Source organism: Hordeum vulgare, chromosome 1H (genome assembly GCF_904849725.1).
Source record: "Hordeum vulgare subsp. vulgare chromosome 1H, MorexV3_pseudomolecules_assembly, whole genome shotgun sequence".
Taxonomy (NCBI): Eukaryota; Viridiplantae; Streptophyta; class Magnoliopsida; order Poales; family Poaceae; genus Hordeum; species Hordeum vulgare.
The window spans coordinates 355,670,663-355,687,719 of NC_058518.1; the positions used below are offsets into that span (position 1 = coordinate 355,670,663).

Consider the following 17,057-nt stretch of genomic DNA (forward strand, 5'->3'; position numbering starts at 1 on the left):
TAGAATCATATGACGAACTCATCTACAATGTTCAATACTATACTATAAAAACTACCATTCAAAACATGCACCAAATTCATAAGTTTGGAGCAATACATACCTTGTAGGCGTTTTGTCGACCACCTTGCAGGCGCGGCGCGGCAGCGAGCTCTCGGGCGCTGTTCCTCGGACGTCGGAGGCGCGTGAGGGCCGGCCGGACTAGGAGGGGGTGGGGCGGAAGCGCGGCGGCGCGGGGAGGCCGGGGAAGCGCCTGAACGGTCGGATGAGGGAGGAGCGAGCGCGGGAGCGCGGGAGAGAGCAGGAGCGAGCGCGGGAGCGCGGGAGAGAGCAGGAGCGAGCGCGGGAGAGTCGCGCGCGCGGGAGCCGGCGCAGCAAATAAGGGGCGCGGGATTGCGTTTCGGCCAGCGCGCTGAACTGGAAATGGCGCGCGTGCCGTTTTTGTGCGCCCGCTGGAGCTGCCCGCCGCGTTGTGCGCGCGCTAAAACTGTATTTTTTGTGGCGCGGCGCTTGTATAGCGCGCCTGTTGGAGATGCTCTAAAGACCGTTCGGTCAGAACATTTGCGGACGGTTTGGCGATCCACGTTAACGTTATTCTTAGTAGAGGGCCTTCGATTAAAGACAATGATTAAAACATGCATGCAAGGACACCCTCCACACTTACGTGTAAGAGTAAGAGTTGGAAGTGTGTTTTTCCTTAGAGTCGTGGCTTGCATGCCACTTATGTTTACGTGAGCGTGTAGTATTGGTAGTCCTAGTTTGAATCAGTTTAGGATTGCTAAGCTAGCTAGCTTCAGTGTCGGTTTAGTCCCTTATATATATGTGGGCATATACGTTGTAAAGAGTACCAGAATAAATAAAGAAAATAGCAAGGTACGAGATGTGCCTGTTGTAATACATCGGCGTGTGTGCGTGAGATCAATCTGGAAAAAGGCCGGCTAGAAGTGCTCGTATACGTACGTACTATTAGTTTATATCCACGTCCAGGAGCATCGATCAAGTTGATCGATCTGGCGAGGCCAACAATTGGTATCTAGAGCCAGGTTCAAGGTCGTCGGGTGAGCGTTGTGATTGCGTGGAGTGACGATCAAGATCATGGCTGAAAAAGGTGGAAGCGTGTTTGTCACGTACCCGATGCTGACGAAGAGCAACTACTCGATTTGGGCGATCAAGATGAAAGCGTTGATGCGCGCACAAGGAGTTTGGGATGCGGTGGAATCGACCGTCTCAGGCAAGGTGGACGACATGATGGATCAGAAGGCATTGACGGCTATCTATCAAAGTATCCCGGATGATGTGTTTGCCTTCATTGCTGAGAAGACGACATCACATGAAGCTTGGGAGGCGATAAAGACGAATCGGCTTGGAGACGATCGCATCAAGGAGGCGAGGTTGCAAACCCTCAAGTCCGAGTTCGAGAGGCTCAAGATGAAGGACACGGAAACAATCGATGACTTTGCTCTCCGGATGACAACAATCGCCAATGGGATACGAGGGCTTGGAGAAAAGTTTGAGGAGATAAGTGCGGTCAAGAAAATTCTTCGAGCTGTTCCTTCAAAGTTTCTCCAGATTGCATCTGCCATAGAGCAGTTTGGTGATTTCAAAACGATGACTATGGAGGAAGTCACGGGAAGGTTGAAGGTTCATGAAGAACGACTGCGCGGCTATGTCCAGGATGACCAAGACGGCGAACAACTTTTGTTGACAAGATCGGAGTGGAGAGCAAGAGAGCGTCGTCGTGATAAGTCCAAGGACAAGTGCTTCAATTGCCAAGACCTAGGACATCATGCTTATGAGTGTCCTGAAAAGAAGAGGGGACAGAAGAAGAAAAATCTGGCGGATTGCAATCTCATCCAGGATGATGAGGATGATCCGAGATTGTTCTAAAGGATAAAAAAAAGAAAAAAAGAGTCATCTTGTTTTTTTTTGCGTCGTCTAGTCAAAGGAGTCACAAGCAGTGTGCACGGTGTTCCGTGAGTCATGTCCATGTCCTCGTGGAGCGTCCTGGTTGCGACCAGTGTGGATTCGGTGAGATGCCGAAGGCGGACGATGGTACGCGAAGCCATCGTAAAGCGAGGAGGTGTGCAAGCAATGGAGAGTGGATCTATTGCAAGCAAGTATAAGAAGTATGGTGCGAACCGAGTGTAAGGCGGCGGCCAAGCAATGGCGGCGGCACAACATAGCAGGGCAAGGAAGGAGCACTGCATGTTTTCAGACAGGTCATACTTAATGTGTATAGACATGACAATTTAATCGAGTCGTCGATGTGGTAAGTTTGGATTAGGGAGAGATTGTTAGATGTTAATCCACACTTACGTGTAAGAGTAAGAGTTGGAAGTGTGTTTTTCCTTAGAGTCGTGGCTTGCATGCCACTTATGTTTACGTGAGCGTGTAGTATTGGAAGTCCTAGTTTGAATCAGTTTAGGATTGCTAAGCTAGCTAGCTTCAGGTCGATTTAGTCCCTTATATATATATGTGGGCATATACGTTGTAAAGAGTATCAGAATAAATAAAGAAAATAGCAAGGTACGAGACGTGCCTGTTGTAATACATCCGCGTGTGTGCGTGAGATCAATCTGAAAAAATGCCGGCTAGAAGTGCTCGTATACGTACGTACTATTAGTTTATATCCACGTCCAGTACGTACTATTAGTTTATATCCACGTCCACGAGCATCGATCTGGCGAGGCCAACACTCCAGCCTTTGGTGCGGTCAGTGTCAGTACTCCGAAACCCATCTGAAGACAGCCCCCCTGCCTGATCCAGCTAGGGTAGCAAGCATCCATGAAGCCATATTTCCATACATGGCACACACACAAGTCAAAGCATCAAACAAAACCAGTATAGGCAGGGGTAGTATGGACAGATACTAGACAGGGAGATCTATGGTAGCATGCACCATGCAGGCAAGGAAGGAGAGCCTTTCCTCTTCATAGCATAGTGTTATTTATGAGAGGCATCTCCCCACCCACCAACCATACACAGCATCTCCCTGTGTAGCGGTAGCACAGTACAGGGGAAGGGATAAACATCTCGGCACAGCCACTGCATCGCAGCTCAAAAATTGGTCCTCCACCACCACAGTTGTAGACTGTCAGAACATTTCGAGCCAAGGAGGGGGAGGAGGCCGAGGCCAGCAATGAAGGCAACGGATCCGATGCAGCAACGCAATGCAGCAGAAGGGCAGGGCATTCAAAGCCTGGCGCAGATCAGGTTCACGCAAAAAACAAAAGCCAGCATCCGCATTCACTACCATTCAACAACCAGAGGAGAAAAGAGGGATTCAAGTACCAGGAACACGGTAGTAACAAAACATAAGCCAAATGTTTTACAGACAAGGCGGAGAGAGGAAACAAGTCAATTCCCGAACCAAGAGACCCATCCGTTGCAAGTGGAAAGGATCACGAATGGTTCGCTCTTGACTCCTCCTCTCTCACCTTCATCTTCCCTTTCGCATTACAGTCTGCTTTAAACAAGTCTCGGAACAAAGTCTACGACACGCTCAAACTAATGAAGTACTCTCATTATTACAAAATCAAAAGAAGAAGATACCTTCACAGTCTTTGACTTCCTGAGCAGGGGGGAGGAGGGAGGGTAGCAGCAAGAACAGCATGACCAAAATGCCTGGGAGCTGATTCTGTTGGTGTTGGTTGATGCAAGTGAGAGCTTGACAAGACCCTTTCTGGTTGGAGATCGATCACGTTGCCTTCCTTCCCAAAATGATCAAAATGCCCCCAGTGGTTTACTCGAGGGTATTTTTGCCATTTTGAGAGGAGCATGGCGGGAAGAGAGGGGTTTTGTTGTTAGTCTTGGGCTCTTGTCAAATCCTCCCTTGCACCTGAGCTGCTAACAGGGATGCTTGAGGTGTCAGCAGGTGGCAAAAGAATTGGCCTTTGGTCTGCGGCATGCATGCGCTCCCCTCCACTCCCATCCATCATCTCTTGCTACTGGTCGGAACATGCAGGCGCCGGCTCAGTCCGGCTACCTCCGGCACCCTTGAGTGCTGTTGTAATCTGGTGGATGGTGTTGCAGATGTGGCTGTTGATCGCGGTGACGCTTGAGAGGTTGAGCTTGGCTGAAGGCACGGCGCTGGCGAGCACCTGCATGCCGACGGTGAGGAGGCAGCCAGTGGCGGGCTCATCTGCATTGCCGGGACTACTTTCGCCGTTGCCAGTGGTGTCTGAGCTGGTGGCTCCAGGTGAAGGGCTGGTGGCTGGGAAGATGGCAAAACCCATGGGAAGTAGAGGAATGTAGGAAGGATCCTCCCCGCTCATTGTCACCTGGATGGCATCCACATCCACGGTTGCAAACACCACCAGGCTTCCACCATCAGGGTGGATGCTGCTCTCCTGCAGCAGGAGCTCCACATTCTGTGATGAGTTGCTTGCAGACTGTCATTGAAAGTCACAGAAATATCAGCTCTCAACATTACTGATATGTCAGCATGTAATTAATGGCAAACTGGCAATCTAAACTCAGTTGATCTTACAAGAAGTCTTATGAAATAAAAAGAAGGGAGAGTAATTCCCTAGCATGCATGTGCTTCCATAGTCCCATATCTACCGACCGAAGAGATGTCACTGAGATATCTCAATCAGATTGCAAACATGGAAAGGCAGTGCCTAGACGGCAGCATGTATTGATTTAGAACGACTCATTAGACATATAATGTGAACATGGAAGGACAACATGTATTTCTAAAATTGACTACTTTCCTTGCATCTAAAAGCTCTTGTAGCAAATTAGATGAACTGTGAACGTAATGCCAGCACATAAACGAATCTAAAAGCTTTCTTAGCAAATTACAGTGATGCATGTGCCCAGCCTGTGCCTAGACCGCACAAATATCATTTAATGTGGTACCATGAGCCAGCCAGTGTTGATTTATTGTCCTTGGTATTGGAGGAAACAGTAAGTTATTTGAACCACTACCAAAATGTTGGTACTGGTAGTAAACAGTAAGTTATCTGAAGCACTACCAAAATGAATGTAGTTACTGCAGTAATTCGGTAGCAATGAGATATTGAAAACTATTGCTCAATTTTTGGCATTTTTTCTGTAGAAATCATTAAAACAATATATGTTTTCCTCTACATTCTCTAAATTACAATCGAGCCCTGGCCAGTAAGATTTTTAAGGTAACAAATTGTGATTATCATTATACTTGTTCGGCATAGATACAAGTACACGTGAAGTTCAAGTTACCAAAGAAAAGAGTTAAACTATTGAGTGTGCCCAAAGGAGCGAATTTATGGCCTCTTATTGTACATAGCTTTTTTATAAAAGTACAAAGGAATTCCAGCATTCAGAACTTGCGACGACCGAAAAGAGTACTTACATTTATGCGAAGAAGAGAAATGCAATTCCTTGGGTGTGATCCATTTGCAATATGTGCCACCTCATGAAGTGAGCCCCCGTTTGACATAATCTCAAGCTGCAAAAGCATGACAGGCATCACGGTACTGATAAACCAAAGAATTTTTTAGAAGAAGATAACCAACACTAACAATGATAACAACATTTGAGAAGATAGTACAGATATCGTTTCTACCTGACAGCGCTGTTGCTCGTCTGCAAGAAGCTCAAACACCTGTTGATGGCTGAAAGGAAGCCAGCTTGTGGAGACTGCAGTGAGGATGACACCGCTGGGCTGCCCCGGCTCAGTATTCTTCCTTGTTGTAATCCTGACTGTGTCCTCTGTAGAATCAGATAGTGCCGTCCAAGACTGGCTCCCAGATGCACTTATGTTAGCACAGAAGGCGGTGATCATCCTCTGAGACAGCTTCATCATATTTGTCCTCGCCTCAGGGGTGCGGATAACTGGGGTTTGGAATTAGAAATCGATATGATTAGGCTTTTGTGAAGATAGATAAACATCCATAACACCGATGACTGAACTGATAAAAGTGATAAGCAAAACCAGTGGAAAATATCCCAAGACAATGATTGAAATTGCAGCACTCAAGTATAGACAAGTAAACATTGCTTCCTGCTAATGAATGAAACACGAGCGGTTGGCTGGATCTTTAAAAAAAAAAAACAAGTAAACAACCATGTATACACATATTGCTACGATCTGCCTTCCATATAAGACGATGATGGAAGATAAAAGGACGTGCATTTTAAAGCAGCAGCTAAGCATTGGCCCTCTGAGGCAAAATGTCGAACACTAGATAGGCGGGCAGGCAAGAACAACCACAGTACTCTACAAAACATGGCGATATGGATCGTTTAGCTATATCTAGTCTCAGCATCGCAATTCACAAGCAGGCGCCGCGAGCAGGATGAGCATCAATCAGGTGAAATGTAAGCAGCATAGAGAAGGCATGGCGTGCGAATGCGATGCAATCAACGCGGTGCAGGGTGGCCCTTACCTCCTTGATCGGCGATGCTGCGGGCGAGCTCGCTGGCGAGGCGCTCACACTGGCGCTGGAGGACGGAAACCCACCTCGTGGCACCGAAAGCGGCGCCGCCGGCGACGTGGTCCTTGAAAACCGGCTGCAGGGGCTTCTCCTCCCCCACCACCTCCATGTGCTCCACCCACACCACCTGCGTGAATCCACGTGTCAGAGCTAAGTCCATGCATGACATGCAACGTCACGCATGCATCACATGCACGATGCATGCATTGGGCCTTGGGGGCGGCGGTGCGTACCCTGGAGTAGCCATTGGGGGCGTCCTGGATGATGCAGCCGGAGGGCCGGCGCCGGCACCGGACCAGCGAGCTGGCCTGCTGCTGCTGCTGCTGAAGAAGCTCCTCCTGGAAGCCGTCCGCTGGGAAGTCGACGATGGACCAGGTCCCCTCGTCGGCGTTGTGCACGCAGTACCGGAAGAAGACCACCTCCCGCGCCGGCACCAGAGGAGACAGGAACTGCACCTCCGCTTGCATCTGCATGCGCACGATTCATCAGCAAACCAATCAACTATGAAATCGATCGATGGATGCATGGATGAGCTAATCGATGTACTCCAGTAATGTCGTGGTTACCAGAATGAGAGATCCACTGCCGAGATGGCCAGAAGCAGCGCCGTGGTGTATGACCTGAATGGTCCTTGCCTTGCACACGATCGAAGGGAACAATTCCATCCACTTGTTCTGCATGGTGATCTCAAGTTAATCTGATGCGCAATGGAAGGAAATGAAGTGATTTTATCAAGATGGAAGTTGATGAACTCTTCTCACCGCGTCGAGGAAGGCGTCGACCAAGGTGATGCTGTTCATGATGACGACGGCACAGTCGCGCGTCCCTTCAGTCCTCGCCGCGTGGGCGACGTCAGTCTGCTGCTGCTTCCCAGAGTCGATGGGCCAGCTGAGCATCCGCGCGTGCTCCTCAGCGTCCATGACCTCGCCGGACGAGGAACCGGCGCCGCGGCGGCGCGCCCAGAGCGGCTCGCTGGTGCGGCACATCTTGATGAGGTGGTCGGCGGCCGTTGATGCGAGCTCCATCACCAGCTGTTTGTCCTGCTCCTGGACGACGACGGGCGTCATTGGGCCTTGCAAGTATGACGCCGTGGCCGCAATGCCGTGAGCGCCGCTGGCCATCTGCTGCTGCAAAGCCATGAGGTCCATGGCGCCGTGCTGCTGCTCGACGAAGTGCCGGGAGTAGACGTTCATGTCGAGGTCCAGGGGCGGCATGAGCACCGGCGGCGGCGCCGACATGCAGCTCAGCGCTGAAGCCGACGACATGCCGGGCTGGCGACCCCCGCCGTACCTGCTCGCGATGCACGCCAGGCGGTCCAGCTGCAACCATGCATCCGACGCGCAAAACACGTACACCACCATTAGCCACTTTGATGCAGTACGTTACAGTAACACTAGCAGGCATTAATTAGCTAGGGTTTAAGCAAGTGGCAAGAACGTACGCACCTCGTCTTTGAGGCGCGCGTTCTCGATGCGGAGGTTCTGCTCCTCGTAGGACATGTCACCAATGACGGCGGCTTGGCCGCAGCTGGGGCAGACGACGTTGCGGATGGCGGCCTGGAGGCGGTAGTTGTCTGTCTTGAGGGACTCGTTCTCGGCGCGGAGGATGACGTTGTCGGCGCGGTCCTGCTGTGCCTTCATCTGCGTGCGCCGGTTCTGGAACCAGAACTTGACCTGCCGGGGCTTCAGCCCCAGCTCCTGGCTCAGCTTCAGCCGCTGCTTGTCGTCCGGGTGCGGGCACTCCTTGAACAGCCTGCATGATTAGATAGCATCCACACGCGCGCATCAGCCGGATTACTAATTCAGGAAGATTTTCATCATTAATACTATACTGTGCTGTATAAGATAGAGGTTTGGTTATTGTTTCTTACGCCTCCATCTGCTGGATCTGGTGCGCGGTGTGGCGATGGTAGCGCTTCTTCTTGCCGTTGCCGTTGGACGCCGCCGCGGCCGCCGACGAGGAGGGGTGGTGGCCTGCGCCGGCACCGTCCGGCTCGCTGTGCTGCGGCTTCTGGTCCCTATCGTCGTCGACGTCGGCGAAGCTGAGCAGACCGTCGAGGTGGCCGCTGCCGGAGCCGCCGCTGAGCTCCATTTCCATGTCTAGGTCCAACTCCTCGTCCTTGGCCATGTGAAGCCCACCCATGACGCCCTCCTCTTTCTGGAAAAAGCAACCCAGCACCAAAACGGAACACATTTATTAATTATTAAATTTTCTCCGCATGCATATGTACGCAACAGGCTAAAAGATGAAGATGAGGATGAAGGCGAAGCACTTACGGGTATCAAGTTGGTGGAGAAGTGGTGATGAAACGGCATGGCTGAAGAGGAAGACATGAAGCCGGCGAGCGCGCCCGGGTTGGGCATTAGCGGCGAGGCGAAGAGCGCGTCGGCGGAGGATCCGCCCGCGGCCATGGCCGCCATGGACGAGAGAACCTGGCAGTCCCCAAACATGGTTCCTCTTCCTTAATTCCTCGACCGACCGACCGACCAAGGAGAAGGAAGGAAGAGCACCTGGCTGCAGCGACCTGCAGCGGTTCACCGTAAGATGGAGTAAAAACCAAGGTGAGGACGAAGCATGGTAGAGAGGGAGAGGGCGGTGGTACAGGGCGGAGGGGGAAGAAGATTTAGGGAGGGGAGTAGTAAAGGGAAAGATTTGGAGGAGGAAGAGGAGATGGGTGGGTGAAACCGGAGGGGCGAGGGACAAGGAGAAGTAAATGGCGGGAGTAAATACCCTGTCGGTTGTTCTGTGCCTCGCCTGAGCGCCTGTCTCCCCTCCCCAGCCCGGCCCCGGCAGTCCCTCGAGCTCGGAGGTCGACGGAGACGACGGCGATGATGATGAACCCGGCTCGATCTCTCCTCCCTCGCTCGCTCGCCTGCCTTTATCCTCGCTACCTAGCAGGAGAGGAGAGGAGTGAGCGGGGTGGAGGTGGGAGGCGAGGGCACACTGTCCGCTTTGACCTAGTAGGAAAGAACAAACGCAGTTCCGGGACGGTAGCTGGCCAGATGGCCAGTCTCACTGACGTCCCTCCCCCACCGTTGAAACCGCGTGGGCCGGGCCCCACGTGGCGGCGACCCTGCGCGAGGGCGCGCCTCGGGGAGACGCCCGTGACGTGAGTGACCAGCGAAACGATTCCCACGCTGGGGCGGGGGGGCCGCGGGCCAGGAGAGGCAGAGGGCGCGGAAAAATGGAAAAAAAAAGGAAAGCCGAATATAGGGGAATTAATGCGGGTAATTACGGGCCGGATTACAGCGGGGGGCGAGGAGTAAATGCCTGCCTTAACTGCTGCGCACTGTAACGGACGCGCGCCCGGGCCGTGAACCCGCCCGTCTTTTCGTCCCACCGCCTCGCCTAAGCTGAGCAGCACTGTAACGGACGGACTTAGGCTGACCCGCCGCGCCCTCGCCGTCGTCGTCGTCGTTCTGACGGAGAGAGAGGTCAACACGCATCCTTCCCGCCCTCGCTTCCCGCGTGCGTTACGGATAGGGAAGGCGCGCGCTCCGGCACTCCGGTCCGTCCGATGACGGCGGCGGTCGGCGGGGTCCGTCCATGCGCAGATTGCCGCGTTATTACGGCCCGACTCGGGCATGGCGCCCATGTGTCGTGTTCGCGTACTCCCGCTGCGTCCTGCGCGCGTGCCCGGCCCGCCGTGGTCGTCGTACTACGTTACTGTAACGTGCGCGGGTGGCGAGCAATGAAAAAGGGTTTTTTGCATGCGTTCTCGTCACAGTTAATGCTGCCCGGCGTACCGCCCGGGCGCTGCTGCTGCTGCCCGGCGATCGCCGAGATCTTCTCTCGACCGTGCGATCTGTCCAGATCGCCGTATGCTACACAGTCGTCTTCTTCCTCATGCGCGCGTATCGCCAAGAGCCGAGGGAGGAAGACGGTTCGGTCATGTTTCTTTAGTTCTCTATAGACTAGACTAGACTAGACGAGACGAGATAATACGTTTTCGTTATCTTCCAATGCTGCATGCCCGCGAGAGGAGAGGAGAGCAAGCAAGCGTGCAAGAAAGTGAAGGAATTTCCATCGATCGATGTATGTATGCATGGGAGATTGCAGGGAGCAGAGTAGCGGGGGAGATGTGTATGGCCGGCGGTATCGTGGGAGCGCAGGACAAGCTGATCTCCAATGAATGCCGGCAATGTTGACACACAGTGGCGCTGGAAATAGCTAGGCCGGCCTCGCCTCTGTTGCCCTGTTGGGGAGTACGTACACACATTCACCCATTATTGAACTGCAAAACACATTTACTACCACCATGTGAGACTGCCCTAGCTTGCCTAGCTTGGACATCAACTGCCGCTGCATCCACCTTAACTACCACGCGCACAGCTCAACTTTCCCTTCTTGCTTTCTCAGGTAACCAGGCTTATTAGCTTTGGGCTTGATACACCACATGCAGATGCAGTTTCCTTGTTTGAGCTGCATTATAACTGTATAGTCATGTTCAGAAAAAAAAAATACTCACAGGTGTAAGTTTCTTCCTCTCACGAGTTATGGGCGTTGTGGGACATTCTACACCCCAGCACAATTTAAGCATCAAGAACTTCGCCAATTTTCTTACAAGTGTGACTAATCAACACATTGATGTTACCATTAACACGGGCAGGGATGGCGGCTCACAGGTGATTATGGTGACCGATGAACACTAGTTTTTGTTGGGTAACGTAGCAAAAATTTAAAATTTTCCTACGCCATACATAGATCTTCCTATGGAGAAACCAGCAACGAGAGAGGGGTAAGAGCATCTTCGTACCTTTGAAGATCGCTAAGCGGAAGCGTTGCTAGAACGAAGTTGATGGAGTCGTACTCGTTGCGATTCAGACCGCGGTGTGATTTCGATCTAGTGCCGAACCACGGCACCTCCGCGTTCAACACACATGCAGCCCGGTGACGTCTCCCGCACCTTGATCCAGCAAGGAGGAGGGAGAGGTTGAGGAAGAGCTCCGGCAGCACGACGGCATGGTGGCGATGGAGCTACGAGATCTCCCGGCAGGGCTTCGCCAAGCACCATGGGAGAGGAGGGAGAGGAGAAGCAGGGCTGCGTGAGAGAGAGAGAATTGCCTATCTCCAAAGCCAAAAAATTCCACAATATATAGGGGAAGGGGAGGGCGGCGCAGCCCTTAGGGTTCCCACCCCTAAGGGGTGCGGCAGCCTCCCAGATGGGAGGTGTGGGCGGCGGCCAGGGAGGAGAGGGGGTGGCGCACCCCTAGGTGGGCCTTAGGCCCACCAGCGCCTAGGGTTCCCCCTCCCTCCCTCTCTGGTGCGCCTTGGGCTGGGTGTGGGGGGCGCACCAGCCCACCTAAGGGCTGGTTCCCTCTCACACTTGGCCCAAGTAGCCTCCCGGGGCTGGTGGCCCCTCCCAGTGGGCCCCCGGAACCCTTTCGGTGGTCCCAGCACATTGCCGGTGGTGCCCGAAACATTTCCGGCGTCCAAACCCATCCAACCTATATATCAATCTTTACCTCCGAACCATTCCGAAGTTCCTCTTGACGTCCGAGATCTCATCCGGGACTCCAAACAACCTTCGGTAACCTCGTACAACAATTCCCTATAACCCTAGAGTCATCGAACCTTAAGTGTGTAGATGTTGGAATTATGCCCTAGAGGCAATGATAAATAAGTTATTATTATAATTCATGTATCAAGATAATCGTTTATTATCCATGCTATAATTGTATTGAATGAAGACTTAGATACATGTGTGGATACATAGACAAAACACTGTCCCTAGCAAGCCTCTAGTTGGCTAGCCAGTTGATCAAGGATAGTGAGGGTCTTCTGACTATGTACAAGGTGTTGTTACTTGATAACTGGATCACATCATTGGGAGAATCATGTGATGGACTAGACCCAAACTAATAGACGTAGCATGTTGATCGTGTCATTTTGTTGCTACTGTTTTCTGCGTGTCAAGTATTTATTCCTATGACCATGAGATCATATAACTCACTAACACCGGAGGAATACCTTGTGTGTATCAAACGTCACAATGTAACTGGGTGGCTATAAAGATGCTCTACAAGTATCTCCGAAGGTGTCCTTTGAGTTAGTATGGATCAAGACTAGGATTTGTCACTCCGTATGAATGAGAGGTATGTCGGAGCCCACTCGGTAATACAACATCACACACAAGCCTTGCAAGCAATGTGACTTAGTGTAAGTTGCGAGATCTTGTATTACGGAACGAGTAAAGAGACTTGCGGGTAAACGAGATTGAAATAGGTATGCGGATACTGACGATCGAATCTCGGGCAAGTAACATACTGAAGGACAAAGGGAATGACATACAGGATTATATGAATCCTTGGCACTGAGGTTCAAACGATAAGATCTTCGTAGAATATGTAGGATCCAATATGGGCATCCAGGTCCCTCTATTGGATATTGACCGAGGAGTCCCTCGGGTCATGTCTACATAGTTCTCGAACCCGCGGGGTCTGCACACTTAAGGTTCGACGTTGTTTTATGCGTATTTGAGTTATATGGTTGGTTATAGAATGTTGTTCGGAGTCCCAGATGAGATCACGGACGTCACGAGGGTTTCCAGAATGGTCCGGAGACGAAGATTGATATATAGGATGACCTCATTTGATTACCGGAAGGTTTTCGAAATTACCGGGAATGACGAATGGATTCCGGATGTTCACCGGGGGGGGGGAGCAGCCCACCCCGGGGAAGCCCATAGGCCTTAGGGGTGCCGCACCAGCCCTTAGTGGGTTGGTGGGCAAGCCCAAAGAGGCCCCTGCGCAGGGAGATAAGAAAATCAAAAGAGAAAGAAAAAATGGGAAGTGGGAAGGAAGGGAAGGACTCCACCTTCCAATCCTAGTTGGACTAGGATTGGAGGAGGACTCCTCCTCCCCCCCTCGGCCGAACCCCTTGGGTTTCCTTGAGCCCCAAGGCAAGGCCCCTCCCCTCCCACCTATATATACGGAGGTTTTAGGGCTGATTTGAGACAACTTTTCCATGGCAGCCCGACCACATACCTCCACGGTTTTTCCTCTAGATCGCGTTTCTGCGGAGCTCGGGCGGAGTCCTGCTGAGATTAGATCACCACCAACCTCCGGAGCGCCGTCACGCTGCCGGAGAACTCATCTACCTCTCCGTCTCTCATGTTGGATCAAGAAGGCCGAGATCATCGTCGAGCTGTACGTGTGTTGAACGCGAAGGTGCCGTCCATTCGGCACTAGATCGGAGCGGATCATGGGACGGATCGCGAGACGGTTCGCGGGGCGGATCTAGGGACGTGAGGACGTTCCACTACATCAACCGCGTTTATTAATGCTTTTGTTGTGCGATCTACAAGGGTACGTAGATCTGAAATCCCCCTCGTAGATGGACATCACCATGATAGGTCTCCGTGCGCGTAGGAAATTTTTTGTTTCCCATGCGACGTTCCCCAACAGTGGCATCATGAGCTAGGTTCATGCGTAGATGTCTTCTCGAGTAGAACACAAAAGTTTTTATGGACGGTGATGTGCGATTTGCTGCCCTCCTTAGTCTTTTCTTGATTCTGCGGTATTGTTGGATCGAAGCGGCTCGGACCGACATTACTCGTACGCTTACGAGAGACTGGTTTCATCGCTACGAGTAACTCCGTTGCTCAAAGATGACTGGCGAGTGTCGATTTCTCCAACTTTAGTTGAATCGGATTTGACCGAGGAGGTCCTTGGATGAGGTTAAATAGCAATTCATATATCTCCATTGTGGTGTTTGCTTAAGTAAGATGCGATCCTACTAGATACCCATGGTCACCACGTAAAACATGCAACAACAATTAGAGGACGTCTAAGTTGTTTTTGCAGGGTATGCTTGTGATGTGGTATGGACAACGATGTGATGTGATATATTGGATGTATGAGATGATCATGTTGTAATAGTTAATATCAACTTGCACGTCGATGGTACGGCAACCGGCAGGGGCCATAGGGTTGTCTTTAAACTAACGTTTGTGCTTGCAGATGCGTTTACTACATTTCTAGGATGTAGCTTTAGTAGTAATATCATGAGTAGCACGACAACCCCGATGGCGACACGTTGATGGAGATCATGGTGTGGCGCCGGTGACAAAGAAGATCGTGCCGGTGCTTTGGTGATGGGGATCAAGAAGCACGTGATCATGGCCATATCATGTCACTTATGAATTGCATGTGATGTTAATCCTTTTATGCACCTTATTTTGCTTAGAACGACGGTAGCATTATAAGGTGATCTCTCACTAAAATTTCAAGACGAAATTGTGTTCTCCCCGACTGTGCACCGTTGCTACAGTTCGTCATTTCGAGACACCACGTGATGATCGGGTGTGATAGACTCAACGTTCACATACAACGGGCGCAAAACAGTTGCACACGCAGAACACTCGGGTTAAGCTTGATGAGCCTAGCATGTGCAGACATGGCCTCGGAACACATGAGACCGAAAGGTCGATCATGAATCATATAGTTGATATGATTAGCATAGGGATGCTTACCACTGAAACTATCCTCAACTCACGTGATGATCGGACTTGAGCTAGTGGAATTGGATCATGAACCACTCAAATGACTAGAGAGATGTGCTTTTTGAGTGGGAGTTTAGCAAGTAATTTGATTAAGTTAAACTCTAATTATCTTGAACATAGTCTAAGTCCACTTTGAATATATTTGTGTTGTAGATCATGGCTCACGCGACAGTCACCCTGAATTTTAATACGTTCCTAGAGAAAGCTAAGTTGAAAGATGATGGAGGCAACTTTGTAGACTGGGCTCGTAATCTTAAGTTGCTCCTGCAAGCTGAGAAGAAGGATTATGTCCTTAATGCTGCGTTAGGAGATGAACCACCCGCTACGGCTGACCAAGATGTTAAGAATGCTTGGTTAACGCGTAAGGAGGACTACTGAGTAGTTCAATGTGCAGTCTTGTATGGCTTAGAGCCGGGACTTCAACGTCGCTTTGAGCGTCATGGAGCATATGAGATGTTCCAGGAGTTGAAGTTTATCTTTCAGAAGAACGCCCGGATCGAGAGGTATGAGACCTCCAATAAATTCTATGATTTCAAGATGGAGGAGAATTCGTTTGTCAGTGAACATGTGCTCAAGATGTCTGGGTACTCAAACCGTCTAGCTGAGCTGGGGATTGAACTCCCGCAAGAGGCTATCAGTGACAGAATTCTTCAATCACTGCCGCCAAGCTATAAGGGCTTTGTGTTGAACTACAACATGCAAGGGATGAACAAGTCACCCGGCGAGTTGTTCGCGATGCTGAAAGTCGCAGAGTCAGAACTCCGTAAAGAGCATCAAGTGTTGATGGTGAATAAGACCACTAGTTTCAAGAGAAACGGCAAAGGAAAGAAGGGTAATTCAAAGAAGAGCGGCAAGCCTGTTGCCAATCCGACGAAGAAACCCAAAGCTGGACCTAAGCCTGAAACGGAGTGCTATTATTGCAAGGGTATGGGTCACTGGAAGCGCAACTGCCCCAAGTATCTGGCTGATAAGAAGGCGTCCAAAGAAAAATCAGGTATATTTGATATACATGTTATTGATGTGTGCTTAACCAGCTCTCGTAGTAGTGCCTGGGTATTCGATACCGGTTCTGTTGCTCATATTTGCAACTCGAAACATGAACTGCGGAATAAGCGAAGGTTGGCCAAGGGTGAAGTGACGATGCGCGTGGGAAATGGTTCCAAGGTTGATGCAATCGCCGTCGGCACAGTTTCACTTCAGTTACCATCAGGATTAGTTATGAACTTAAATAATTGTTATTTAGTGCGTGCGTTAAGCATGAACATTATATCTGGATCTTGTTTATTGCGAGACGGTTACTCGTTTAAGTCAGAGAATAATGGTTGTTCTATTTCTATGAGTAATATCTTTTATGGTCATGCACCCAATGTGAGAGGATTGTTCATATTGAATCTTGATAGTGATAATACACATATACATAACATTGAGACCAAAAGAGTTAGAGTTAACAATGATAGCGCCATGTTTTTGTGGCACTGCCGCTTAGGTCATATTGGTGTAAAGCGCATGAAGAAACTCCATACCGATGGACTTTTGGAGTCACTTGACTTTGATTCACTTGACACATGCGAACCATGCCTAATGGGCAAGATGACTAAAACTCCGTTCTCCGAAACAATGGAGTGTGCAAGTGACTTGTTGGAAATCATACATACCGATGTGTGTGGTTCGATGAGCGTGGAGGCACGCGGCGGATATCGTTATTTTCTCACCTTCACTGACGATTTGAGTAGATATGGTTATGTCTACTTGATGAAGCACAAATCTGAAACATTTGAAAAGTTCAAGCAATTTCAGAGTGAAGTTGAAAATCATCGTAACAAGAAGATCATGTTCCTGCGGTCTGATCGTGGGGGTGAATATCTGAGTTTCGAGTTTGGTGCTGACTTAAGACAATGTGGAATTGTTTCACAGTTGACACCGCCTGGAACACCACAGCGTAATGGTGTGTCCGAACGTCATAATCGTACTTTATTAGAGATGGTGCGATCTATGATGTCTCTTACCGATTTGCCGTTATCGTTTTGGGGTTATGCATTAGAAACAGTTGCATTCACTTTAAATAGGGCACCATCAAAATCCATTGAGACGACACCATACGAACTGTGGTATGGCAAAAGACCAAAGTTGTCGTT

The 17,057-nt window shown here is 50.4% G+C and overlaps 1 protein-coding gene across 1 annotated transcript; it reads right to left on the reverse strand.

Annotated features, from left to right (window-relative positions):
* Positions 1–3,279: 3,279 nt before the first annotated feature.
* Positions 3,280–9,363, reverse strand: LOC123436237 (homeobox-leucine zipper protein ROC3). The gene is made up of 11 exons (XM_045115617.1): positions 9,150–9,363; positions 8,696–8,943; positions 8,290–8,576; positions 7,865–8,171; positions 7,181–7,738; positions 6,986–7,093; positions 6,653–6,886; positions 6,372–6,546; positions 5,549–5,817; positions 5,336–5,431; positions 3,280–4,388 (listed from the first exon to the last, which is right to left on the reverse strand). Exons 2-11 carry the CDS (start codon positions 8,867–8,869, stop codon positions 3,942–3,944), a joined length of 2,655 nt encoding a protein of 884 aa, XP_044971552.1. The 5' UTR covers positions 8,870–8,943; positions 9,150–9,363; the 3' UTR covers positions 3,280–3,941.
* Positions 9,364–17,057: the final 7,694 nt, after the last annotated feature.

What these genes read in the sequence shown, in the direction of transcription:
- LOC123436237 (XM_045115617.1), bottom strand. Translation starts at nt 8,869, where the DNA reads ATGTTTGGGGACTGCCAGGTTCTCTCGTCCATGGCGGCCATGGCCGCG. An exon ending in CAGATCCAGCAGATGGAGGC is followed by an intron (nt 8,172 to 8,289) that starts GTAAGAAACAAT and finishes CTAATCATGCAG; the next exon opens with GCTGTTCAAGGAGTGCCCGC. An exon ending in TTTCTCTTCTTCGCATAAAT is followed by an intron (nt 4,389 to 5,335) that starts GTAAGTACTCTT and finishes TTTCAATGACAG; the next exon opens with TCTGCAAGCAACTCATCACA.